The 27,896-nt window shown below is 45.3% G+C and overlaps 1 protein-coding gene across 1 annotated transcript in view; it reads left to right on the forward strand.

The window, feature by feature from the left end:
* The window catches only part of ttn.2 (titin, tandem duplicate 2), a 189,777-nt gene that overhangs the window by 161,016 nt on the left and 865 nt on the right, over positions 1-27,896 (forward strand). Inside the window, exons 203-238 of the mRNA XM_030428193.1 lie at positions 95-682; positions 787-1,089; positions 1,190-1,486; positions 1,683-1,970; positions 2,067-2,366; positions 2,595-2,746; positions 2,855-3,005; positions 3,109-3,408; positions 3,667-5,433; positions 5,830-6,123; positions 6,233-6,520; positions 6,729-7,028; positions 7,185-7,519; positions 7,813-9,544; positions 9,680-9,982; positions 10,180-10,491; positions 10,811-11,101; positions 11,218-11,517; positions 11,872-12,013; positions 12,124-12,287; positions 12,393-12,695; positions 13,499-13,780; positions 13,962-14,555; positions 14,958-15,248; positions 15,432-15,731; positions 16,513-16,815; positions 16,957-17,259; positions 17,372-17,640; positions 17,767-18,082; positions 18,294-18,599; positions 18,793-19,092; positions 19,371-19,946; positions 20,272-20,577; positions 20,689-21,071; positions 21,451-21,661; positions 21,816-27,794. Coding sequence (XP_030284053.1) covers positions 95-682; positions 787-1,089; positions 1,190-1,486; positions 1,683-1,970; positions 2,067-2,366; positions 2,595-2,746; positions 2,855-3,005; positions 3,109-3,408; positions 3,667-5,433; positions 5,830-6,123; positions 6,233-6,520; positions 6,729-7,028; positions 7,185-7,519; positions 7,813-9,544; positions 9,680-9,982; positions 10,180-10,491; positions 10,811-11,101; positions 11,218-11,517; positions 11,872-12,013; positions 12,124-12,287; positions 12,393-12,695; positions 13,499-13,780; positions 13,962-14,555; positions 14,958-15,248; positions 15,432-15,731; positions 16,513-16,815; positions 16,957-17,259; positions 17,372-17,640; positions 17,767-18,082; positions 18,294-18,599; positions 18,793-19,092; positions 19,371-19,946; positions 20,272-20,577; positions 20,689-21,071; positions 21,451-21,661; positions 21,816-27,794 — 19,629 coding nt within the window. The remainder of the gene's footprint in view (positions 1-94; positions 683-786; positions 1,090-1,189; positions 1,487-1,682; positions 1,971-2,066; positions 2,367-2,594; positions 2,747-2,854; positions 3,006-3,108; positions 3,409-3,666; positions 5,434-5,829; positions 6,124-6,232; positions 6,521-6,728; positions 7,029-7,184; positions 7,520-7,812; positions 9,545-9,679; positions 9,983-10,179; positions 10,492-10,810; positions 11,102-11,217; positions 11,518-11,871; positions 12,014-12,123; positions 12,288-12,392; positions 12,696-13,498; positions 13,781-13,961; positions 14,556-14,957; positions 15,249-15,431; positions 15,732-16,512; positions 16,816-16,956; positions 17,260-17,371; positions 17,641-17,766; positions 18,083-18,293; positions 18,600-18,792; positions 19,093-19,370; positions 19,947-20,271; positions 20,578-20,688; positions 21,072-21,450; positions 21,662-21,815; positions 27,795-27,896) is intronic.

Below are 27,896 nucleotides of genomic sequence, written 5' to 3' on the forward strand. Positions count from 1 at the left end.
ATAAAGATGAAATACAGCCAAAAATGAATGCATTCAAATGACACCATATTGCACTTCATTTCTCCGGCTATAACTTGTTCCTTGTATACCCTAGAATCTCCGGAGATCATCATGAAGGACTTCCCCCACAACACTGTGTATGTAAGAGCCGGCTCCACTCTGAAGTGTGAAATCCCTCTAACTGGCCGGCCTTTGCCCAAAGTCAGCCTGTCCAAGGATAATGTGCTGCTCAAATCAACAATGAGATTTAATTCTGAAGTCACTCCAGACAGCATCAAGATCACTTTGCGCGAGAGCATTGCTGGGGACTCGGGACGATACGATATCATTGCATCCAACTCCAGTGGAACCACCAAGTCTTTCGTAAATATTGTGGTTCTGGACCGTCCCAGTGCCCCACTTGGACCTGTGGAACTGTCCGATGTCACAGAAGACAGTGTGAGCCTAAAGTGGCTCCCACCAGCATATGAAGGTGGCAGCCCCATCACCAATTACATTATCCAGAAGAGAGAGACAACAACAGCCAACTGGATAGATGTCTCTTCTGCTGTGGCTCGCTGCACCATGAAGATCATGAAGCTTACCACTGGCCTGGAGTACCAGTTCAGAATCAGAGCTGAGAACAGATATGGAATCAGTGAGCACATCGACTCACCAACAGTCACTGTCAGCCTTCCTTACAGTAAGTGGTCTTTGTTTTGATTCCTTCTTTTATCTTCATACTCACTATTTTTTCAGAATTTTTCAGAAATAACATGCTAAAACCCTTGAATTCTCATCCCCCAGCTATTCCTGATGCACCATCGACTCCAGAGATCACTGCTGTAACCAGGGAGACCATCACTGTGACCTGGAAGGAGCCTAAGTCAGATGGTGGCAGCCATGTATTTGGCTACCATCTCCAGATGAAAGACAGAAACAGCATCCTTTGGCAGAGAGTCAACAAAATGGTCATCCGTGCAACACATTTCAAGGTCACCAGCATTAATGCTGGACTTATTTATGAGTTCAAGGTGGCAGCAGAGAATGCTGCTGGAATAAGTGCCTTCAGCAAGGTTTCTGATGCAGTGCTGGCTATTGATGCCTGTGGTAAGTCTAGTGTCAAAACATTCTTTCAAAGTTAAGGAAATCAGATTTTAGTTTTAGCAACAGCTGTCTAATGGCAAGTTCTCACTGTCTTTTCCTGCAGAGCCACCCATCAACTTGCGCATCAGTGACATTACCAAGAACTCCATTAGCCTAGCCTGGCAGAAGCCCAACTACGATGGTGGATCCCCGATCACTGGCTACATCGTTGAGAAGAGAGAGGGCATTGGTGCCAGATGGTCCAAGGCTAACCTTACCAATGTCACAGACACCCGCTTCACTGTGACTGGCCTTACCCAGGACGAGACATATGAGTTTAGAGTCATGGCTAAGAATGCTGTTGGCTCAATTAGCAACTCATCCATGACTGCTGGGCCAGTTACATGTGTGGATACCTATGGTTGGTGTTTTTTGTCTGTTTGAACATTTTAATTCAAACTGCCATAAATCTATGAAATGTAGTACAGTTATTCTTCTCACTTGTCCTTTTACTTTTGGGAGTTAATTCTTGTCAGTGTCATATCATGTTCTACCATGCATGATGCATGTATTAATCAGAATTGGAACTTACCTGTCTTTTTCTGTTAATCTTCTAGGTGCCCCAGAGATTGAAATTCCTCAGGAGTATCTGAATGAGGTTAAGTACATGGCTGAGTCTAATGTGGAGCTAAAGTTTAATATCACAGCCAAACCTGCTCCCACTATTGAGTGGTTTAAGGATGGCAGAGAGCTTAAGCCCACTGCCCAACTCTCTTTCAAACACACGTCTGAGTCAACCAGTTTGTTCTTGAGGGAAACCACTCGTCTTAACTCTGGAACATATGAGGTCAAGGTGAAGAACTCCCTTGGATCTGCATGTGGCCTTGTCAGGCTGCTCATTCAAGGTGCTCACATACTATATAATTACTATGACAGTGATTTTGTCTTGCATGAATTTAATAAGGTATAGATCCTAACATGCATATCTCTCCCCCAACCAGACAAGCCAGGCCCCCCTGATGGAGAGATTCAGTTTAAGAAGGTGACAGCTGACAACATCACCATCATGTGGTCCCCACCTGCTGATGAGGGTGGTGCTATGGTAACACATTACATTGTGGAAAAGAGGGAGACCAGCCGCGTTATGTGGTCTATTGTCTCAGAAAAACTGGTAGACTGCATCGTTAACGTGCAGAGACTCATCCAGGGCAATGAGTACATCTTCAGAGTCCGTGGAGTGAACAAGTACGGCATTGGAGACCCATTGGAGTCTGAGCCAGTAATTGCCAAGAATGCATTTGGTAAGCAAACTGAATAATCTCCACCACAATTGCTGTTCAGTTCAGAGTTGATTATTAGCTCTGAAAAACAACTACACCTCAATTTATTATTTGAATGTATAACATGTTTTAAAAAGACAGAATATATAGGTTTATAAGTATACGTTTTTAAACACATTTCATACTTTCCATACATATTCACGATTTTCAATTGAAAACTAGTTTCATTATCATTTTGATTTTGCACAGTTCCTCCTACTGAGCCATCCAAGCCTAAAGTGACCATGATCACCAAGTCCACCATGACAGTGATCTGGGAAAGACCAGCATTGGATGGAGGAAGCGACATCGATGGTTACTACCTGGAGAAGAGGGAGAAGAAGAGTCTGCAATGGTTCAAGGTTAGTTTATTGACCAGTCTTCACATTTTTAATTTGTTTTTAAGCATTAAAGAAGACAACACTAATAACTGGCACATGTAAGCATCTTCACATCCCTTTTTTGTCCAGGTGGTGAAGGGCACCATCAGAGACACCAGGCAGAAAGTCTCCAACCTGGTGGAGAATAATGAGTACCAATACAGAGTTTGTGCTGTCAATAAGGCCGGAGCTGGAAACTATTCTGAGGCTTCTGACCTCTATAAGGCCTACGACCCCATTGGTATGTATATAGTTTGCATCTAGAACTTTATTAAAGATTTATTCAGTATCAAGGTCTTCACATGGAATCTCTGAAAACATTCATGCCATTTTGTCTTCTCCAGATCTGCCTGGTGAGCCATCCAAGCTGTGCGTGATAGACTCTACAAAGACCTCCATCACCCTTGGCTGGGAGAAGCCTGTCTATGATGGCGGTAGTGAAATCACACACTACATTCTGGAGCAGATGAACACAGAAGAGAGAGAATGGGTGACCATCAACCCACAGGTCAAGACCTGCGAGTATGTTGTTTCCCACCTGAAACCTGGAACCTACTACTTCTTCAGAGTCTCTGCTGTAAACTGCAAAGGCAAAGGAGAAGATATCAAAATGTACCAGCCTATTCAAGCCAAAGATATCTTGGGTGTGTATACATATAGACCATCTCCTCTCCATGGAACTAACAAAGGACATTAGACTTAAACATTCTGTTTTATGATCAAGATAAAAAAAAAAGATATAAGCATGATGATATAGAGTTAATGATTCTTATGAAATTGATATTGATTGTTAAACTAAATCTGTTGACTTAAGATGGCTTAAGATAGCTTGACTTGTTATTATGTCATTAATAGTGTTTTCATTTTTCACCTTGGGTATTTTTCCCATCTTGATCTAACAGAGGAGGCAGATTTGGACTTGGACGTTCCTATGACAACCCAGTACACAGCCAGGGCTGGACGTGATGTGGAAGTCTTTATCCCCCTGAAGGGACGCCCAGCCCCCAACATCACCTGGCGCCGTGGCGATCGCAACATTGCGGGTGACAACCGCTACACCATCAACAGCAGTGAGCGAGCCACAACACTCCTCATCCCTAAGGTCACTCGTGATGACTGTGGAAAGTACCTGCTGGAGATTGAGAACGGCGTAGGAGAACCTAAGATAATTACAGTTTCCCTTAAGGTTCTCGACAGTCCATCCACCTGCCAGAAACTAATCATCAAGAATGTGACAAGAGGAAAGCTGACACTCAGCTGGGAGGCTCCTGTTATCGATGGTGGTTCCCCTGTCACTAATTACATTGTTGAGAGGAAGGCCTCCACCATGAAGGCTTACCAGGTAATCAATGCAGAGTGTGCCAACACAACTTACAAGGTGTCAGGCCTTGAGGAGGACATAGCTTACTTCTTCCGTGTGTCTGCTGAAAACGAGTATGGTGTGGGTGACACTTGTGAGACCACAGAGCCTGTCAGAGCCACTGAAACTCCAGGAGCTGTTAAAGACCTGGTGATGGTTGACTCCACAAAGAAATCTGTTACCCTACAGTGGACAAAACCTGACCATGATGGTGGCAGCCACATTACAGAATACATAATTGAGAAGAGAACCCAGGAAGATCTCACCTGGACTTTGGGTGCGACATGCAAGCGCTGCAGCTGCGAAGTGACAGGACTCAAGGAAAACACTATCATGGATTTCAGAGTGTTTGCCAAGAACGAGAAGGGCAAAAGTGATTTCTCCCAGATTGGTCCCATCACAGTGGTGGACTTCATCATTCCACCGGAGGCCAACATGATTGACTACCCCAATGGAGAACTTGCAGTTCGTATTGGTCAGAACATCCACATTGAGTTGCCTTTCAAGGGTAAACCAAGACCTGCAATCAGCTGGTTAAAGGATAACTTCCCTCTGAAGGAGAGTGAGAAGATTCGCTTCCGTACCACTGACAACAAGACTGCAGTCACAGTCAGAGGAGCCAAGAAGGAACATGCAGGCCAGTACACCTTGGTTTTGGACAACAGAGTCATCAAAAACTACTTTGATATTAATGTGATCACTCTGGGAGCTCCCTCAGTGCCTGTTGGTCCCATCCGCTTTGATGAGGTTAAAGCCCAGAGTATCATTATCTCCTGGGATGTGCCAAAGGAAGATGGAGGTGGTGAGATCACCTGCTACAGCGTGGAGAAACGTGAGACCTCCCACGCCAACTGGAAGATGGTCTGCTCCAGCGTTGTAAGGACCACCTTCAAGATTCCCAACTTGGTCAAGGGAACACAGTACCAGTTCAGAGTCCGTGCAGAGAACAAGTATGGAGTCAGTGAACCGCTCACCTCCTCAGACATTGTTGCCCAGCACCAGTATAAACCCCCAGGCCCCCCAGGAAAGCCAGTGGCTTACAACATCACAAGTGATGGCATGACTATCAGGTGGGAGGCCCCTGGCTTTGATGGAGGATCCCCAATATTGGGCTATCATGTTGAGAAAAAGGACAGGAACAGCCTCTTGTGGCAAAAGGTGAACTCCACTATCATTTCCAACAAAGAGTACAGGATCATTGGTCTCATTGAGGGTCTGGAGTACTCCTTTAGAGTCTATGCTGAGAACAACGCCGGACTGAGTCCTGTTAGTGAACAGAGTAAACATGCACTCGCCATCTCCCCTGTTGGTAAGTGCCTGCTAAATACTACATCTTTTTGTGATTTCATTGTAAGATGAGCTTACAATAAAATAATTCTATTCTATTCTATTCTATTCTATCTGTGTTAAGGAATACTTTTGTTCTCATATGAACAGTCCATCTCGTAGAGAGTCCAATAGGAATATAGATCATCAGTTTCATCTTTGTTCATACAGTACAGAAATAGGACCTGTTAGGTCTGTTAAAGACTGGAAACGAAGGGAAACTTCTAGTCTACCATAAGGAAAAGACTTGATTTTAAATGGAGCTACTTTGGGTTTTTGTAATATATGATCATTTTGATCAAGGCAGTCTCTTCTGTATTTGTTCAGGATTTTATAATATAGCATTTTTAATGAATTGCTTCTTTTTCATCTCATTTAGATCCACCTGGTAACCCTGTCTGCATCGATGTAACCAGGGACTCAGTGACCCTGAAGTGGGACATCCCCAAGAGGGACGGTGGCAGCAAAATTGTGGCATACAGCGTTGAGAGGCGCCAGGGTAGAGGCAAATGGCTGCGTTGCAACTTCACTGATATAAGCGAGACCCAGTTCACGGTGACTGGCCTGTCTGCTGGAGACAGATACGAATTCAGAGTAATTGCTAGGAATGCTGTGGGCACAGTCAGTCCACCATCTAACTCTTCTGGATACATTATGACAAAGGATGAGAGCAGTAAGTATTTTCAAACTGGAATTTAAACTAATCAAACACACATGTACACTCTCTCTCATCACTTTGATTGTGCTGATTCCATCGTCATTCATTCTCTTTGCATTTTCAGTTGCTCCTGAGATTGAGTGGTCTCCAGACCAGGTGCTCACTCTTAGGGCAGGAGAAAACGTTAAGCTCGCCTGTAGCATCACTGGACGTCCCGTTCCCCAGGTTATTTGGTACAAGGATGGCAAAGAAATTGACAAGAGGATTATGATTGACATCGAGATTACCACAGGCATTGGCACCAGCAGTGTTTTTATCCGTGATGCTGATAGGAACCACCGCGGCATCTACACTGTAGAGGCCAAGAACAGCTCTGGTACCAAGAAAGCTGATGTAAATGTCAGAGTACAAGGTTAGTAATTACATTGCATTTATAAAAACGATTATGACGATTATCAATAATTGTTAAAGACCTACTATACAAACATTTTTAAACTTGTTTCCACCAACGTTTGAGCTCCTAAAGACATAGCAACTCATGTCAAATTGTTGTAAAAAGTGACAATATTGCAATTTATGAAAATTTTTTAAGCAACTCTTCCCCTTGGCTGTTCCTGCAGATACCCCTGGACCTGTTGAGGGTCCCATCCGTTTCACTGGTATCACAGCTGAGAAGTGCACCGTGTGGTGGAACCCACCAGAGAACGACGGCTGTGCCGCCATCACTCACTATGTGGTGGAAAAGAGAGAGACATCTCGGATATCCTGGGCAATGGTCACCTCCAAATGTGAAGCTTGCTCTTACAATGCCACAAACCTTATTAAAGGCAACGAGTACCAGTTCAGAATCTCTGCTGTCAACAAATTTGGTGTTGGCAAACCATTGGACTCTGATCCTATCATCGCACAGATGCAATACAGTAAGTAAAGTCAGCAATTATTGTCTGTCCGGTATGCTGATGACACCTTAAAAACATAACCCTGATCTCTTGCACTTGAACATTGACAGGAAAAATGTTTACAAAAAATGTCGAAGTCATATATGACTTTTATAACTTTGATGCTGTCCTCCTCAGCTGTGCCTGATGCCCCTAGTACCCCAGATGCTACCCATGTGACCGGAAGTAGCATTACCTTGTGTTGGAACAGGCCAAGGTCAGATGGGGGTAACGAGATCAAACAATACATCCTGGAGAGGAGAGAGAAGAAGAGTCTACGCTGGGTGAAGGTTTCCTCTAAGAGGACCATCACTGAGCTAAGACACCGTGTCACCAACCTCACTGAGGGCAACGAGTATGAGTTCCGTGTCATGGCTGAAAATGGTGCTGGCGTTGGACCGGCCAGCAGTACCTCTAGGCTATTCAAATGCAGAGAACCAACAAGTGCTCCCAGTGCCCCCACTGTAATCAAGGTAGGATTATAGGAACTTTCACAGAATTGTAAGAAAAAATGTTTTTCAATTTTTTAATTACAAATAAAACATTAACTAATTAAATACGAACAAAGATGTGAATATGATTTACACAGTCATGTACAGTAATTCTTAGAAAGTTTTTGAGGATGATCAGTATTGTTATTGAAAATCAACAAAATAAAAATGGATGCAATTCTAGTACACACGAAACCCTAAAAAATAACTTGAGAAACAATGTAAATCTACATTAGAAATCACACTATGAACCATTCTCTTTTCCTGTTGATCAGGTCATTGATTCCACCAAGTCTTCAGTCAGCCTGGAATGGACCAAGCCAGTCTTTGATGGTGGTCTGGAAATCATTGGCTACAATATTGACATGTGTAAGGCCAGTCTGGAGGAGTGGCATAGAGTCAACAGCCAGATTTGCCTCAACACCAAGTACACTGCCAAGGGTCTGGTGCCTGGAGAGCTCTACAAGTTCAGGGTCAGCGCTGTGAATGGCTCTGGAGAAGGTGAAGCCTCAGTGATGCCCAACCCTGTTCAGGCTCTGGACCGACTTACATCTCCTGAGATTGACATTGATGCAAATTTCAAGCAGACTCACATTGTAAAGAACGGCGGCACTGTCACCCTCCAAATTGCCTTCCGTGGCAAACCAGCTCCTCTCGCCACCTGGTCTAAAGCAGACGGTGAGCTGCCTGTCATGGCTGACATCAACACCACAGATTCCTCCTCTACTTTGACCATTGAGGGCTGCACCAGGTATGAAGCAGGCAAATACACTCTGTCCCTGGAGAACAATAGCGGGCATAAGTCTATCACATTCACTGTCAAAGTGCTGGACACACCCGGACCTCCAGGAGCCATCACTTTCAAAGATGTTACCCGCGGAGCCTTGACATTGATGTGGGATGCCCCTACAAATGATGGTGGATCCCGAATTCACCACTACACTGTGGACAAACGTGAGGCCAGTCGCCTTGCTTGGCAGGAGATCAGCACTAAATGCTCTCGCCAGATGATCAGAGTTACTGGTCTCGATATTGGCGTGCCATATCTGTTCAGGGTGATTGCTGTTAACCAGTATGGCCAGGGAGAAGCTCACGAGATGACAGAACCTATCATTGCCACAGAAGAACCTGCACCGCCCAAGAGACTGGATGTTGTCGACACATCCAACTCTACAGCCTCCCTGGTGTGGCTGAAACCTGAGCATGATGGAGGTAGCCGCATCAGAGGTTACATTGTTGAATTCAGAGCTAAAGGCAGTGACCGCTGGGTTGTTAGCGGAGAGACCAAGTCCCTAAAGATGCTGGTGGAGGGTCTAATTGAGAACACAGAGTATGACTTCAGAGTCAAGGCCAAGAATGATGCTGGAATCAGTGAGCCTCAGGGCACCTTCAGCTCTGTGGTCATTAAGGAGCCTCGCATTGAACCAACTGCTGACCTCAGCAGCATCACCAACCAGCTTATCACCTGCAAGGTCTCCAACAACTTCATTATCGACATCCCCATCAGCGGCAGGCCTGCACCCAAAGTCACCTGGAAGCTGGAAGAGATGAAGCTTAAGGAGACTGACCGAGTCTCCATCAAAACCACAAAAGAGAGAACTACTCTGGTAGTGAAAGACAGCAAGAGAAGCGACAGTGGCAAATACTACCTGATCCTGGAGAATTCTGCTGGTGTGAAGACATTTACAGTGACTGTGGTTGTAGTTGGCAGACCGAGCCCGCCCACAGGCCCTGTGGAAATTTCTGGAGTCTCCTCAGAGTCTTGCAACTTGTCCTGGTCAGAACCAGCTGATGATGGTGGCAGTGACATCAGCAACTACATTGTGGAAAAACGAGAGTCTGGCTCTGCCTCCTGGCAAGTAGTAAACTCAAGTGTGAAAAGAACCACCATCAAAGTGACACATCTTACCAAGTATATGGAATACACATTCAGAGTGTGCGCTGAGAACAAGTTTGGAGTCAGCAAGTCCACTGAGTCTGCTCCTGTTGTCATCGAGCATCCATTTAGTAAGTTCTATTCAACAGTCACACAAAAGTCCTGGTTCTTTTAACGCATATGGATGAAAAAGTTAAACATCATTTGAAAATGCATTCATGTCTAATGCAAATTAATCCCTAATCTATCATCCACTTTATTTTCAGTTCCTCCAAGTCCTCCAACTCGTCCCGATGTGGTATCTGTGTCAGCCAATGCCATCAGCATCAAATGGGATGTGCCATACACTGACGGTGGCAGCCAGGTGACAGGCTACTGGATTGAGAAGAAGGAGAGGAACACGATCTTGTGGGTGAGGGAGAATAAATTGCCCTGCCTCGAGTGCCATTACAAAGTGTCCAACCTGATCGAGGGCCTGGAGTACCAGTTTAGGGTGTATGCCATGAACATCGCCGGACTCAGCAAGGCTAGTGAGGCCTCCAGACCTGTGAGGGCGCTCAATCCTGTTGGTGAGAGGAACATTTATGTCTTAACTACAAACCAACCAAACCGAATAACCAACTAATTAGTCAGTTAATCTGATTTCAAAACATGAACATGTTGTGTTACTTATTCAAGCTGCTAAAACAGTTAAATCCTTAAAGAGAGTACAAAGCTTTGTGATTGAAGCTGTGTTACAATTCTTGGTAATTCTCTCCCTGCTCAGATCCTCCTGGTAAACCTGAGGTCACTGACATCACCCGCTCCTCCGTGTCATTATGCTGGACCGTGCCACTCAATGATGGTGGTAGCAAGATTGTTGGTTACGTGGTGGAGAGGAAAGTGTACAGCACAGATGAGTGGGACGACAACCGCTGGCTCAAGTGCAACTACACCACTATCACAGAGAACTACTTCACAGTCAGCAACCTTGGAGAAGGGGAGACCTATGAGTACCGTGTCATTGCCAAGAATGCTGCCGGTGTCCACAGTTCACCCTCTGAGTCCACTGGACCAGTCACATGCAAAGATGAATACTGTAAGTTAGATTATTACAGAATAGAATTCAGAATTTGAATTCAGAGCTTGTGAAATTGCTTAAAGTTACATCTAAAAACTTACCCTTATTTACCTCTCCTTGCCTCTTATGATTGTTATTTAATATGTTGATATTAGCATATAAATAAATCCACAGCTGAAATGTTTTTTATTAATTTATAGAAAATAATAACCAGATGCTAAATTTAATAATAATTATATGTTTTTGTTTCTTTTTCCTTGCTATTAATTGTTTTGAAGCATGCTTACAAAATGTTCGGCCATTTATTGACGTAAAAACTGCCTCGTCTTTGCTGCAGCTCCTCCCAAAGCCGAACTGGACAGCAAGCTGGTGGGCGAGACTGTCACCGTCACCGCTGGCTCTGACCTCGTCCTGGATGGTGCTGTGGGTGGTAAACCAGAGCCTACTGTGTACTGGTCAAAGGGAGACAAGATTTTGGAGCTTGGAGAGAAATACTCTCTTACCTACACTGCAACTAGAGCCATGGCCGTGATCAAGAACTGTGACAGATACGATACAGGCAGATACATTCTGACTGTCAAGAATGCCAGCGGAATCAAGACTGCCGCCGTCAGCGTCAAAGTTCTGGGTGAGTTGTCAAGAAACTTAAACTATAATCATATCACTTTAAACACTTAGTTTCAAGTGTATCACTATGTTCACTGTTGACTATCAGTGATCCAACTCTGGGATTCTTTCTTTCAGACACTCCTGGAGCTCCAGCTGACAAGATTGTGATCAGCAGAGTGACAGAGGAGAAGTGTTCAGTGTCCTGGAAGATTCCTCTGGAGGATGGTGGAGACAGCATCAGCCACTACATTGTGGAGCGACGTGAAACAAGCCGCCTCAACTGGGTCATCATGGAGACTGAATGCAAGTCACTGTCATGTGTCAGCTCCAGGCTAATCAAGAACAATGAGTACATCTTCAGAGTCAGAGGAGTCAACAAGTTTGGGCCTGGAGTTCCTCTGGAGTCTGACCCCGTCATTGCCAGGAATGCCTACAGTAAGCTGTGATATTTAACTTTCAATCAAAATGCTTGTTCCATATTGTTTTAGTATAGCAACCATATAAGGTAGGATTTAACAAAAAAAACCTTTTCGAATTAAACGTATAGCTTTGTAAAATGTAGAATGGAGATTTATTTTTTAACACACAAGATTTTCTTTCATTCCCAAAGAATTATTTTCTCTATTGTACATTTTTAGATCAAAAAGGTAATGTACATGCAATTGTTTCCAGTTACATTACACTACTGCATAGTAAGGTGTTAGGATAAGGTTCTGTTTTTTGAAAGGGGAAACTATATGACCGCAAGATTTGTTTCAGTGTTTGATTTGTCCCACCTCTCTTTCCCAGCCATTCCATCACAGCCGGGCACTCCAGAGGCTTCTGCTGTGGGTAAGGAGCATGTCATCATCGAATGGCTGAAGCCTGAGAGTGATGGAGGCAGTGAGATCAAAAACTACATTGTGGATAAACGAGAGAAGAGCAGCACAAGGTGAGAACAACTTCTTAAATTAATGTCAAGATTTAAGTTTTCGCTCTCTGAAAAATGAATTCTTATTGCATCTCTCTCACAATATTTAATTTGTTTCTTGAATGGACCAGGTGGACAAGGGTGAATAGGACTTACACCATCTATGACACCCGACTAAAGATCACAGGTCTCCTGGAAGGAAGCGAGTACCAGTTCAGGGTGACCGCTGTCAACACCGCTGGAGACAGCCAGCCGAGCGATGCCTCACCATACATCCTCTGCAAAGACCCAACATGTAAGAGAATTGTATTCAGTTAGATTTTTAGAGCTGATTTTTCTTCCTCAAGACATCAAGATTATTTATAATTTATTGTTATTTGATGGAACGTTCTTCTACCAGATACCCCAGCTCCTCCATCAGTACCTCGCATCACTGATACAACCAAGCACAGCATCAGCATGACCTGGACCAGGCCCATGTATGATGGTGGCTCAGATGTCACTGGCTATGTGGTGGAGATCCTTGAAGAAAACACTGAGCAGTGGTATCGTGCCACTGCCAAGGCTCTCAAGACCAATGAGTATGTGGCCGCTGGCCTGGCAGCCAATAAGAAGTACAGATTCAGGGTGGCAGCCATCAACAGCAATGGCACCGGCGAGTTCAGTGAACCTAGCGCTGAGGTTGAGCCGCTGGAGAGAATCGGTGAGTCAATGTAGATTTCTTAAAAAAAAAAAAGTTATCACAGTGATCCATTGTTGTGTTTTTAGTTTTATGTTACCATCATTATTTCACTAACAAACAACAACACAATGGTAGAAGTTGAAGAAAGCGAAATTAAGTCAGCAGCGACAGCAAGTTTTATTTAGTTCAACTATTATCAAGGAACAATAACTATACATTAAAAAACTATAAATAAACTATAAAGAGTGAGCCTATTAGAACAATTTTCATATTTACAGGCACACTATAACCCATTGAAGTATGTTGGTAAAATCAGTTAATCAAGGATGAACATACAGAATGTCTCTCTTTAACCACTTAATGAACGCCCCCATTTTAAAGTTCTTTTTCCAAAATGACATACCAAAATTAAAAGCATGACAGCTCCCACATAGTTTGAGACTCAGGGATGTGCTTGGTACCATTGGAAAGGTAACACCCTCAAGTTTTTTTAGAAGTGTAAGTGTGATTCTATGACATACTGACACAGAGTAACAGAGGTTGGAACACAGGTTTTGGTTTCCGTCCAAACACAAGTGTGTTCCTATGTTGGAATGGTGTTCCTTAAGGGGTACAGCTAAGTTTCAGTTTTTTGTTTTGAAATGTTTAGTTTACAGTTAATTGTGTTTTTGAATTTAATGGGAAGAGAGTTTATTGATTGTTGAGCATAATGTGTATGTTTTTGTCAACATGTGTTTTCCAACTTGCTTTTCCCCCAGTAATATTTCAGCTTGTTACATGGCAATCACAGCCCCTAACCCCTTATCGTGCTCTCCACATGTTAGAAATTCCCGACCTGGAGCTGGCTGATGACCTGAAGAAAACTGTGTGTGTGCGTGCTGGAGGAACCCTGCGTCTGATGGTATTTGTCACTGGCCGGCCGGCACCAGTTGTGGCCTGGAGGAAGACTGGCATTGAGCTGCAGACCCGTGGCTACATTGAGACCACAGATAGCTACACCTCGCTGATGGTGGAGAAGGTCAATCGCTACGACTCTGGAAAATATGTTGTGGAGGCAGAGAACCCATCTGGCAAGAAGACTGCCACAATCCTGGTTAAAGTCTACGGTATGTCATCTAGTTTCTAGAGATACCAAATATTACAGCCTGAATTTTTGGGTAACGTGAATTTAAAAAGCCATAGAATAGAACAATAATTTCACTTTTATGATTCACCAACTTCATTATTTGGGTTATCCATGAAGACACTTGTTAACTGACACTAAGACACTACTCATCTCTCCTGCAGACACTCCTGGTCCTCCAGGTTCTGTGAAGGTGAAGGACTACACCAAGGAGTCCGTTGTGATCACCTGGGACGTCCCGGGCATTGATGGTGGCGCCCATGTCAGCAACTACATCGTAGAGAAGCGAGAAGCCGACATGAAGTCATACAAGACTGTAACCACTGAGTGTAGGAAAACCCTGTTTAGGATCACTGGTCTGGAGGAGGGAGCCCACTACTTCTTTAGAGTCCTGCCAGAGAACATCTATGGCGTCGGAGAGCCTTGTGAGACAGCTGAGGCCGTGCTGGTATGCGAGGTGCCTTCTGTGCCTCTGAACCTCCAGATTGTCGATGTCACCAAGTCCACCGTCACACTACATTGGGAGAAGCCAATGCATGATGGTGGCAGCAGGGTGACGGGCTTCCTCATCGAGGCCTGCAAGGTGGGCTCAGACAGGTGGAGTGCTGTGGCGACAGTTAAAGCCTCAGTGTCCCAGTACACTATCCAGTCTCTGATGGAGAATGATCAGTACCTGTTCAGAATCCGAGCCACCAACAGCCGGGGACCCAGCGAACCCATGGATACAGTCACTCCTGTCACAATCCAGGACATCAAGGGTGAGACAACATCACAACACACCCAACAAATCATCACACAATTACTTCTGCATGAAACTCAGAAAAATGTGTAAAGTCTCAGAAAAATCATTAATGTATAATGAACACATCGCACAGTCTTTTCTTATGTTTCACAATTAACATCTATTGTTGCCATCAAAGTGAGTATAGACTGTGCGTTTTTTGTTGATCTGTTCTGTACCCACGACATCGATTTCCTGTCTGTCCATCCTGGCAAGAGGGTTTTCAAGGTTTTTTTTTGTTGTTTACCTTATTCAAATTGACAATCTAAGGACAGAGTGTCTCAAACTGTACAGATTGTGAAGCCCCTTGAGGAAAATTTGGATTTGTGATAAAAGTTGACAAACAATCAAGGTGACACATTCCTCTTGTGTATTCCAGTGATGCCCAAGATCGACATGACCAACATTCCTCAGAAGATTGTCCATGTGCACCGTGGCAAACCAATCGACCTCAACATCCCCATTAAGGCCAAACCTCCTCCCGTCTGCTCCTGGTCCTTTGGTGGCATCAAACTGAAGGACAGCCTGGACCGCATTAAGATTGACAGCAACGGCAAATACACCCACCTTGTCATCCGCGAAACGACCATCAATGACACAGGAGACTACACCCTTGAGGTGAAGAATGCCGTTGGCATAGCAACCGAGGTCATCAAGGTCATCATCCTCGGTAAGACTCTCTGCACACAAATGAAGGCTACACAAGTTATGACCAATATAGGACACTTACTAACCATTAACATTCTAAGCACATACAATCCAAATCATTAAGTATGTGGAGTGAAATGCTAATGATCAGTTAAAACATTCTAAGAATCAAGAATCAATAAGTCACCTTCTTGTGTCCATGCAGACAAACCTGGCATTCCTGTTGGACCAGTGAAGATTGAGGAAGTTGATGGCGTGTCAGTGACAGTCAGCTGGGAACCTCCAGAGAAGGACGGTGGTGCCAACGTCAGTGGTTATGTGGTGGAGCAACGTGATGCCCACCAACCAGGCTGGTCCACCGTCTCAGAGTCAGTGACCCGACCCTGCTTCAAGTTTACCAGACTCTCTGAGGGAACCGAATATGTGTTCCGCATTGCTGCCATGAATCGCTTTGGTGTTGGTGGCTTCCTGCAGTCCGAGGTGGTGGAGTGCAAGAGCGCTAAGAGTGAGTTCTCTTCCTATCAAGTGTGTGTTCTTTTACCTATGTGTCTACTTCTGTGGTAACAAAAACTGTTTTGGTCTCATTAGTCCAGCTTCTTTTGGTGCCATGCATATATGATGCATGAATACTTCACTGAAGAGCATTTTGATGAAGGTTCTTGGTCATCCAGGTCATGGTAATTCTAAGTGCTATATCATAGGCAAGGTGTGAATGGTTGTTAAGCTTGTCCACTTACATCTGAACGAGACAAATCATTTCTTTGAGGACAACAATGTAAACATCTTGTCTAGAAAAGACAGATGTTTTGAAAGAGGAGTAAATGAATCCATCTATGTGAAACTGAACAACCATCTTTGAACAGAGAAGGTGGCCTAAGACATCACTTATCAACCACCTACAATGCAGTACTGAGTTCCCTCCTCAGACAGCTTTACAATCATTCACACCTGGGCTCACTTAGCCCTAGCAACGAGCATGACCCACAAATGGCCCTCGCAGCTCTGAAGCTGCCACACATGAGTTTAAAAGCCTGCAACTCCCCTCCAGTTAATGAGAACTGAAAAAGCCTCTTTGATGAGAAGTGAAACGTCCTCAAGAAACTAACACGTCCAGTTGCCTATGATATAGACATTCAAATTTCACTGAGGTTTTCTTATGCAGACATCTGCCCCTAGTCCAAGTCCCAAAGTTCTCAAGGTCAACCATTCAGAGGCTTTGTGAATCTCATATCAATTTCAGGAAAAGTACCTTTTTACTGTCATTCAATGAATCTGTTTCTGTGCAGCCATTCCTGGACCTCCAAGCAGACCAGAGGTGCTTGATGTCACCCACGAGGGCATGACCCTGACCTGGCATCCACCTGAGGACAACGGTGGCTCCACCATTGCTGGCTACATCATTGAACGCAAAGAGGCCCATACTGACAGGTGGATGAAGATCAACAAGAATCCCGTCACCATGACCAGGTATCGCTCCTCTGGCCTGATAGAGGGACTGGAGTATGAACACCGGATCACTGCTATCAACTCCAGAGGAACTGGCAAACCCAGCGAGAGCTCTGGAGTCACCGTCGCCATGGATCCCATTGGTACGTGTTGCAAAGCTCAGTGTAACTGCAGTGTTGCTGTAAAGACACTGAAGTGTCTTCATTCACCAAACCATCAACACCTATTTTAGATAAATCTTACAAGTTTGGAATTCTGAAGCATTTCTTTGTATTGTTGAACAGAGCCTCCAGGTCCTCCAGCTCAGCCCAGAGTCACAGACACCACAAGGACATCAGTCTCTCTTGCCTGGCTGCCACCTGAAGAGGAGGGTGGTTCAGTCATTAGTGGTTACTTTATCGAGATGCAGAAGGTTGACCAGGTGGAATGGACACTGTGCAACACTACGCCCATCAAGATGTGCGAGTACACCCTCACCCACATGCCCCAGGGTGCTGAGTACAAATTCAGAGTCATTGCCTGCAATGCTGGTGGTTCTGGAGAGCCCGCTGAGATCCCCGGAGTGGTTAAAGTCCAGGAAATGCTTGGTAGTAGAGCCAAATTTCATATTTTACAATTTGATTGTATGGTCAAATAAGCATCATACTTTCATGAAATCTGTAATTCAACTGACAAAAATCTCATCTGTGTCTCCTTTAGATTATCCTGACTATGAGCTTGATCATAAATACGAGGAGGGCTACGTGGTACGGCAGGGTGGAGTTATCCATCTGTCTGTGCCCATCAAGGGTAAACCCATCCCTACATGCAAGTGGACCAAGGACGGTCGTGACATCTCTCACCGGGCCATGATTGCCACTCATGATGACATCACTGAGCTGGTCATCAAAGAGGCACACAAAGATGACACCGGTACTTATGACCTGTTGCTGGAAAACAAATGTGGCAGGAAGGCTGTGTACATCAAGGTGAGCAGCTCATTTGGCAGACTTTTTGGATGCCTGCCTAGTGTTCACTAGTATCAAAACTTAAATTAAAAATCTGTTTGGTTCAAATGGCTGAAACACCACTTTCTGTTTATATTACCACTCCAGGTGAAGGTGATAGGTCGCCCTGATGCCCCAGAGGGACCTCTGGAGTTTGACGACATTCAGGCCAGATCAGTCCGGGTCAGCTGGAGGCCACCGTCAGATGATGGTGGCTCTGACATCCTGGGATACATTGTGGAAAGGCGGGAAGTACCCAAGGCTGCCTGGTGCACAGTGGATGCTCGGGTTACTGAGACCTCTCTAGTGGTGAAGGGCCTGAAGGAGAATGTTGAGTATCACTTCAAGGTTTCCGCTGAGAACCAGTTCGGCATCAGCAGATCTCTCAAGTCTGATCAGGCTGTCATGCCAAAGACACCGCTTTGTGAGTATTAATGCTTTTCGCATTTGTTCTCACTACCAACTGTTATTTGTACAAAATTGCAATGTGTACATATTATCCAAAATAGTTAACCAATTAAACACACTGGCATGTTCTGATTATGATTGCACATTGAATACGATGTACATCTTTGATTCTGAGCAAAACAAGTGTTGCAAATATTGATTTCATGAACAATGTGCTTTACCTCCAGGCCCACCAGAACCTCCCAGCAACCCACCAGAGATCATGGACGTAACCAAGACCACGGTGTCTCTGTCCTGGGCCCGGCCAAGGGATGATGGTGGTTCCCGTGTGACAGGATACTACGTGGAAAGAAGGGAGATTTCAACAGAGAAGTGGGTCCGCCACAACAAGACCCACATCACCACCACCATGTACAATGTTACCGGTCTCATCCCTGATGCAGAGTATATGTTCAGAGTAGTGGCTCAAAACGACATTGGGCAGAGTGAGCCTGGTCCTGCCTCAGAGTCTGTGGTTTGCAAAGATCCATTTGGTGAGTTATGATTATATCTACATGAATAAAGTGATACAACTAAGTGGAAAAAGTAGACAAACATTGCACATTTTTAAATCTTGAATGGCATTTTTGAGCCAAATGTTGATTTAAGTTGATTTGTGTAAAACTATTTTTACATCCATTTAATAACATTCTCCATGAATATTAACTCCTGTCTGTCACCTTATAGATAAACCCAGCCAACCAGGAGAGATTGACATCATCTCAGTCACCAAAGACTGCATCACAATCCACTGGCTCAGGCCCGAGCTTGATGGCGGCAAAGAGATTCTGGGTTACTGGATTGAGTTCAGGCAGGCTGGAGAAAGCTCATGGAAGAAATGCAACAAGGAGCGCTCCAAGGATCGTCAGTTCACCATGGGCGGCTTGATGGAGGCTACAGAGTACGAGTTCAGAATCATTGCTGAGAATGAAACCGGACTCAGCCGACCTCGTCGCACACCCATGGGCATCAAGACCAAACTGAGTGGTGAGCTGCTGCAGAATTCATAACCCATCAAACAAAATAGCTGACCAAGTGGTATTTGTGTAATATTTCTTTAAAATATAGTTAAATGGTTATTTGATTCAAAAACTTAGAAACAGCAGATTTGCTCTGAGCAGTGAAATAAATGCCACAGCCAGTTTTTCATTTATTTCATTTCAGATTTGATTTTTTAAAATGTTCCAAAGTAAGATTCGTAAAAAAAAAAAGAATGAAAGAAAAAGAAATGGTATTTAAAGTAAACTTTACTAATGTTTCTGCAGTTGGTGAGGCTCCAGCTTTGAAGGAAGAGATCCAAGATGCAACCACCAAGCTTGGCGAGTCCGGCACTCTGACCTGTGGCATCATTGGCAGACCTCTGCCTGAGATTAAGTGGTATCGTTATGGCAAGGAACTGATCCAAAGCCGCAAGTACAAGATGAGCTCAGACGGCCGCAACCACTCCATCAGCATCCTGACAGATGAGCAGGAAGACGAAGGCTTGTACACCTGTAGAGCTGTCAACGAGGCTGGAGAGATCGAGACCAGTGGCAAACTGCGTTTGCAGGCTGCGCCACAGTTCCACCCGGGCTTCCCTCTGAAGGAGAGGTACTTAGCTGGAGCTGGCACCAGCCTCCGCCTCCATGTTGTATACATTGGGCGTCCCATCCCACAGATCATGTGGTTCTATGGCAAGAAGCCTTTGAACTCATCAGAAAATGTGATCATTGAAAACACTGAAAGCTACACCCACCTGGTGGTGAGGAACGTCCAGAGGAAGACCAATGCTGGCCGCTACAAGGTGCAGCTCAGCAATGTCTATGGAACCATTGACACTGTGCTGCGCGTTGAAATCCAAGGTATGACCAGAGGAAATATTACAAAACTTCAAAGAAGTTGAAATACATTCAAATGTCAAACAATATAGCCTTCCAATGAAGACAATTATATTATTTGTAAAATTCAAAGGAAAGTCAACAATGGAAAAACCCATTAACATGCAGTTTGCAATTCAAATGATAAAAACAGGATATTTCATTATGTAAAAATTGTGAATATTCTCATTCAAGAGTGTAGTCAAATGTTATTTTTTATGCCATGAATTTTTTCCTGTTTTAGCCAACAAATATCTATTATATAAATATATATAATATAAAAGAGCTGTTATTACTTTTTCTTTCCCAGATAAACCATCCATCCCTGAGGGCCCTGTTGTTGTTGATGCACTACTGAAGAGCTCAGTTGTCATCAGCTGGAAGGCTCCCCTGGACGACGGAGGCTCCATGATCACCAACTACATTGTGGAGAAGCGTGAGGCCAAAGAAGGCGAGCAGTGGAACCTGGTGTCCTCCTCCGTTTCTGGCACCACCTGCCGTGTCCCCAACCTGACAGAGAATGCTGGGTACTACTTCAGAGTCTCTGCCCAGAATCAGTATGGTGTCAGTGAGTCTCTGGAGATCCCATCAGTGGTCATCATTAAGAGTCCATTTGGTAAGTCCATTCATATTTTGTTTGGCCAGGTTTGGCTTCTTTAGCTACAATGTAGAGGCAGGACCAACAGATAAGTAGAGTACGACAGTAACATTTTGCCTTCATTTGCAGAAAAACCTGGCATCCCACAGCAGCCATTTATCATGAGTTCTACTCGGGACTCATGTGTTGTCTGCTGGAAGCCTCCAAGCAGTGATGGTGGGGCTAAAATTACCAACTACTACCTGGAGAAACGTGAGAAGAAGCAGAACAAGTGGATGTCAGTAACTACTAAGAAGGTTGTGGAAACCCACTTTGAGGTCACAGGCTTGATTGAGGGCTTTGAGTATGAGTTCCGTGTCAAGTGTTTGAACATCGGTGGTGAGAGTGACTGGAGTGAGATCTCTGCACCTATCATCCCCAAGTCCGAACAGGCTCCTCGTGCTCCCGCATTCAGAGAGGAGATAAGGGACATGACTGTCAAATACCACGCCAATGCCACGTTTGTCACTAAGGTACTTGTACAATTTTAACTTCTTTGCTTTGGTTTTGAAGAATTCAACTGCTTTCTCTACAAATATTAAGGTCTTAATAACTGTAGTGGTTAGTGTTAAAGGGACACACAGAGTCAAATGAGAAGATTGATATTAGTTTCATCTGATTAAGGTGAAGGACTTTCCCCCTGCTTTCAGTCCAAACACAGGTTTTGATTTCTTTACTGGATGCTCAGAGATTAAATATATAGATATTCCCCTATGCCTCTGAGGAAGTGAGTTCAATATGGTGCAGTAGTATATAGGGAAAAGTATGCCATTACTTTCAACTTTAGCACAAGTCTATACTTTGAGCCCTTTTTCATGAAATACCTAACTTTGCTGTTTTTTATTTGGCAAGGTTGTGGGACATCCCAAGCCTTTGGTAAAATGGTACCGCAGTGGAAAGGAGGTCCTGGCAGATGGAACCAAGATCAAAGCACAGGAGTTCAAGGGAGGCTACTACCAGCTGGTCATCACTACTGCTGATGAGAATGATGCCACAGTTTACCAAGTCAGAGCAACCAACCCCTCAGGATCCATCTCTATGACAGCGAACCTGGAGGTGGAAGGTAATAATATTATTCATTTAAAGCAAAAATAATTGTTGATGTTCTCCAAAATACGATGCACTCTGCAGGTGTCATTCCTGAAATAAAAACCCCAATAAATGTCAAACTAATTTAATGTTTTTTTGTTTTTTTAATTTTTTAATTATAATTCCAGTTCCTGCAAAGATTCACCTGCCCAAGGAGCTCCAGGGAATGGGAGCAGTTCATGCTGTCCGTGGCGATCACATCACCATCAAGATCCCCATCTCTGGCAAGCCTGAGCCTGCAGTCACTTGGCAGAAGGGTCAGGAAATCCTCTCCAATTCTCCGTATCACCAAGTTATCACCACCCGGTCTTTCACCTCCCTGGTCTTCCAAAAGGGAATGCAGAGGAAGGATACTGGCTACTACATTATTACCGCAAAGAACAGGTTCGGAATGGACAAGCAAACCATTGAGGTTAACGTGGCTGACATACCTGAAGCACCAAAGAAACTCGTTGTCAGCGACATTGCTCGGGACTCCATCACCTTTACCTGGGAGCCCCCTGCCAATGATGGTGGAAGCGACATCATCGGCTACATTTTGGAGAAGTGCCCCACTACTGCTGACAGGTGGATCCGTGCTGGGCAGACCACTGACTGCAGCATCACTGTTGTCAATATTTTCGGAAAGACCAAGTATCAGTTCCGCGTCATTGCCGAAAATCAGTTTGGCCTAAGCCCTCCTTGTGAGCCAACTGAGCCCATCACTACAAAGGAAGACAAGTCTGTCATTAGAAACTATGATGAGGAAGTGGATGAAACCAGAGAAATCACCAAAGACGAGGCTCTGTTCTACAAGGTGAAGGAGTTATCCTCCAAGTATACCATCTCTGAGGAACTTGCTCGCTGCCAGTTCGGGGTGGTACACCGCTGCACAGAGATTGCCACAAAGAAGACCTTCATGGCCAAGTTTATCAAAGTCAAAGGAACTGACCGTGAGTTGGTTCTCAGGGAAATTGAGGCCCTTAATGTAGCAAGGCACAAAAATATCATCTACTTACATGAATACTTTGAAAGCATGGAAGAGATCATCCTGATCTTTGAATTCATTTCCGGAGTTGACATCTTTGAGCGCCTTGGCACTGGTAACTTTGAGCTTACAGAGCAGGAGATTGTCCGCTATCTGAGACAAGTCTGCTCTTCCCTCAAGTTCTTGCATAGCCATAACTTTGGCCACTTTGATATCCGCCCGGACAACATTGTCTACACCACAAGGAGAAGTACCAGCATAAAGATTATCGAGATGGGCCATGCCAGGCTGCTGGTGCCAGGGGAGAACATCAGAATGCTGTTCTCAGCCCCGGAGTACTGTGCCCCTGAGGTTCACCGTCATGACCTGGTCACAACAGCAACTGATATGTGGTCTGTTGGTGTGATGGCCTATGTTCTGCTCAGTGGCCTGAATCCGTTTGCAGCAGAGTCCACTACAAAGATGATTGAGAACATCTCCAACTGTGAGTATGTCTTTGACAGTGATGCATTTAAAGACATCAGCCTTGAGGCTATGGACTTTGTGGACAGACTTTTAGTCAAGGACAGGAGGCTCCGTATGACGGCCCATGAGGCTCTGGAGCACCCATGGCTCAAGATGAAGATAGAGCATGTCAGCAACAAGATCATCAAGACACTGAGACACAGAAGGTACTATCAGAGTCTGGTAAAGAAGACCGATACTATTGTATCAGCAGCTCGCGTGGCATATGGTGGTGCTTTCAAGAACCAGAGAGGATTGGCTGTGGGTAAAGTGAAAATTGGAACTGAGTACCATGGTCTCCGCACTGGTCCAGTCATGCATGCCTCAGCTGAGGAAGGTGGCCATGTCAGATTCACTTGTAGCATTGTTCACTTTGACAAGAGTACACAGGTGTCATGGTACTTTGGTAACCGTCAGCTGCACCCAAGCCCCAAGTATGAAATAACTTATAGTAATGGTTTTGCCAGCATCTATGTAAAGGACATTGAAGAAAGTGATGATGGAGTGTACAAATGCAAGGTGGTCAGTGATGATGGAGAGGATAGTGCTTATGGAGAGCTCTTTGTTGAGACAGTGAGGAGCATCAGAGAGCACTATATAAGCCGCTCCATTAAGAAACTGAGGAGGAGAGTCGACAAGACAAGACTCCTGCAGAGACCACCAGAGTTCACTTTGCCTCTCTACAATCGCACTGCCTACATTGGAGAAGATGTCCGCTTTGGTGTCACTATTACAGTGCACCCAGAGCCGCATGTCACATGGCTTAAGAATGGAGAGAGAATCAAAGCAGGTGATGATGACAGCAAGTATACGTTCACCAGTGATAAGGGTCTGTACCAGCTGATGATCCACAACTTGGACATGAATGATGATGCTGAATACACCGTCATGGCCCACAACAGGTTTGGGGAAGACAGCTGCAAGGCCCGTTTAACTGTGACACCTCATCCTGTGATGGAGGAAACTATGAGGCCCATGTTCAAACGTCTGCTGGCTAATGTTGATTGTGTTGAAGGACATAGTGTCCGCTTCGAGCTCAGAGTGTCCGGAATCCCAACTCCTACACTCAAATGGGAGAAGGATGGTAAACCACTACAGTTTGGTTACAAGGTCGTTGTCATACAGGAGGATGTTGACTACCATATTTTGCACATCAGAGAGACTCTGCTTGAGGACTCTGGTGTTTACAAGGTAACTGCAACCAACTCTGCTGGCTCTGCAAGCTGCCAAGCTACACTGAAGGTGGACCGCCTTACCTATACTCGGAGAGAGTACAAGAGTGAAGAGGAGAAATACAGACATGTACAGAAACAAATTGAAAAGACTAACAAGATGGCTCAGCAAATTGTTGCCACTGAGGAGCTCGTACCTCTCAACCCAACAGCACAAGAAGCTCTGAAATTTGCTGCAGAGATTTACAAGCCTGCAGTCAGCACCAAGAACATTGAGGGAGAGTTTGACATCACTGAGGAGAAGTCTGAGACCAAGAAGCTGGAGGAGGAGAGGAGGATCTTCATGCCATATGAGATACCTGAACGTGTAGTACATGATCCCAGAGTTCTGGATGAGGACAAAGGTATCAAACAGTTTGTGCCTCTCTCTGACATGAAGTGGTACAGAAAGCTGAGAGACCAGTATGAGATTCCAGAGAGGATGGAGAGAATTGTACAGAAGAGGCAGAGACGTATTCGCCTGTCCAGATGGGAGCAGTTCTATGTCATGCCCCTGCCTAGAATCACCGACCAGTACAGGCCTAGATGGCGTATTCCAAAACTCACTCTGGATGATCTAGAGACTGTAAGGCCTGCCCGCCGCTCACCCTCTCCTGAATCTGAGGTCTCTTTCAGATCCAGGAGGAGATCCCTGGGAGACCTTAGTGACGAGGAGCTGCTGATGCCTGTAGATGACTACCTCACCATGAGAAGAACAGAGGAGGAAAAAACTATGCTGGAGGATGAACTGGAGCTTGGCTTTTCTGCCTCTCCTTCTGGCAGCCCTGTCCGTGTTGCCATGGAACGTGAAGAGAGAAGGCATGAGGTCAGGCGAGAGGCTGTCGAGGTTGCTGAGACTAAGAAGAAACGCACTATTTCTGAGTTTACAAGAAGGAGACGGTCGCTGTCTCCCACATACATCGAGCTGATGCGACCAGTCTCAGAGCTGATCAGACCACCACGTGCAAGGCCTCCTATGGAAGGAGAGGGAGAGATTGTGGGAAGGAGGTCCCCCACTCCTGAAAGGACCCGTCCACGTTCTCCCAGTCCCATTAGGTCTGTTGAGAGGTCATCCCGCTCCTCCTCCAGGTTTGAGCGGACTGCTCGCTTTGACATAATGTCTCGTTATGAGGCTAGAAAGGCTGCTCTGAAGTCTGAGAGGAAATATGAGGTGGTTAGCCAGACACCTTTCAGCCTGGACCATGCTCCCCGTGTGACTGTCAGGATGCGCTCTCATCGCATTCCAGTCGGCCAAGATACCAAATTCACCCTGAATATTCAAGCCAAGCCAGAGGCTGAGGTGAAGTGGTTCCATAATGGAACTGAAATCTCTGAAAGCAGTGAAAAATACGTCTTCATGAACATGAGCGGTGTTTTGTCCATCGCTATTCTGGAATGCCAGGAAGAGGACAGTGGCACATACCGCTGTGTGTGCTCCAACTCCAAGGGAGAGGCTTCTGACTATGCCACACTTGATGTGTCAGGTGGAGGCTACACCACCTTTTCCTCTCGTCGCAGAGATGAGGATGCTCCCAAAGCATATGTCCCTGAAGTCACTCGAATCGACCATTACCACACCACCCACTTCAAGGCTGGCTATGCTTCCCAAACCCACCTTAAGGTAGAAGAGAGCAAGTCTAAGCTCACAGAGACACATGAGGTTGTAACACAGGAACGATATGCTGCCTCCTCTCAGAGGTACTCTTCTGCTGAGAGGTACTCTTCCGCTGAGAGGTACTCTTCTGCTGAGAGGTATTCTTCTGCTGAGAGGTATGACTCATCTATTAAGTACGCCTCTACTGAATACTTGTCATCTGATTCCTCATACTCATCTGACAAGTTTTCCCTGACTGGGAAACATGCCAAATCTGAGGCAAAACTGAAGTCATCATCTGCTGTTGTTGCTGAAGAAGTTGCTGTCCACAAGGTGAAGCCATCTCTTCCTGCCAGAATCCTCACAAAGCCCCAGTCTGTGACTGTTGCAGAGGGAGAGACAGCCAGATTCTCCTGTGATATTGATGGGGAGCCTGCTCCCAGTGTAACATGGATGCACGAGAGCAGAACCATCGTATCATCTCACCATGTCCAGGTCACCACCACGCAGTACAAATCCAGCCTGGAGATCTCCTCTGTGACTACCTCCAATGAGGGCAGTTACACTGTGGTGGTAGAGAACTCATCAGGCAGACAGGAGGCTCACTTTACCTTGACCATCCGCAGACCAGCTCCCAAAGAGGAGGTCAAGGCCGTCAAATCCCCCGAACCATCTGTAAAGTCACCCACGCCTAGTGTTAAGTCACCAGAGCCTTCGGTAACCTCACCTGCTCCCTCCATTACTTCCCCTGTACCTAGTGTAAAGTCACCAGAACCCAGTGTCAAGTCTCCAGAGCCTTCAAGTAAATCACCAGCTCCAAGTGTGAAGTCACCAACACCCAGCGTGCAGTCACCAACACCCAGTGTGAAGTCACCAACACCTGGTGTGAAGTCACCAACACCTGGTGTGAAGTCACCAACACCCGGTGTGAAGTCACCAACACCCGGTATTAAGTCACCCACACCAAGTGTGAAGTCACCCACACCAAGTGTGAAGTCTCCTGAACCGGAAGGGATAAAATCTCCTCGGAGTGTCAAGTCTCCTGAGCCATCTGCACCTTCTCCAGCTCCCTCTTGGAAATCGCCAGCTCCGAGTGTCAAATCTCCTGAACCTGAGGGAGTTAAGTCACCACGAGGTCTAAAATCTCCTGAACCTGAGGGAGTTAAGTCACCACGAGGTCTAAAATCTCCTGAACCCAGACTCAAGTCACCACAACTAATCAAGTCTCCTGAACCTGAGGAAGTAAAGTCACCCCGGGGTGTCAAATCTCCAGAACCTGCAGGAATTAGAACACCAAAAGGATTCAAATCCCCAGAACCTGCTGGAATCAAAACGCCAAAAGGCATCAAGTCCCCAGAACCTTCAGGTATCAAATCACCGAGGGCCTTGAAGTCCCCTGAGCCTGAGGGACTCAAATCACCTCCTAGGATGAAGTCTCCTCCTCCTATCATGTCCCCCAAGAGAGTTATGTCTCCACCCACCGTCAAATCCCCAATCCCAAAACCTCCCAAGGTCCTGAGTCAGCTGATAGCTGAGGCATGTGAGGGCTCGGTGAGGATGTCTTGTGTCTGTGAGAGCAGCGTCAGGGAGGTGGTGTGGTATGTCAACGGAAGGAGGCTTTCACAGAGCAGCCACTTTGAGATTCACTACTCTGAGGGTTCCTGCAGCCTTCTAATCCACGACTTGTCAGACAGTGATCAAGGAGAGTACACTTGTGAGATGACCTCAGAAGGAGGAGTATCCAAATCCTCCTTCTCCTTTAGTGGACAGGTGTTCCAGTCCATTCGCATGAAGATCACAGCCTACCGTGAGCAGCAACTGGCACTTAAAGGTGACAACATTTCTCAAGTACCCCAGTAGATTTAGTTAAATTTCGTACTAATTTAAAGAAATACTGATAGCTTTAACTCCAAGGTCATGTGAAAATGTGTGT

The sequence above is a fragment of the Sparus aurata genome, chromosome 9 (genome assembly GCF_900880675.1).
Source record: "Sparus aurata chromosome 9, fSpaAur1.1, whole genome shotgun sequence".
Lineage (NCBI taxonomy): Eukaryota > Metazoa > Chordata > Actinopteri > Spariformes > Sparidae > Sparus > Sparus aurata.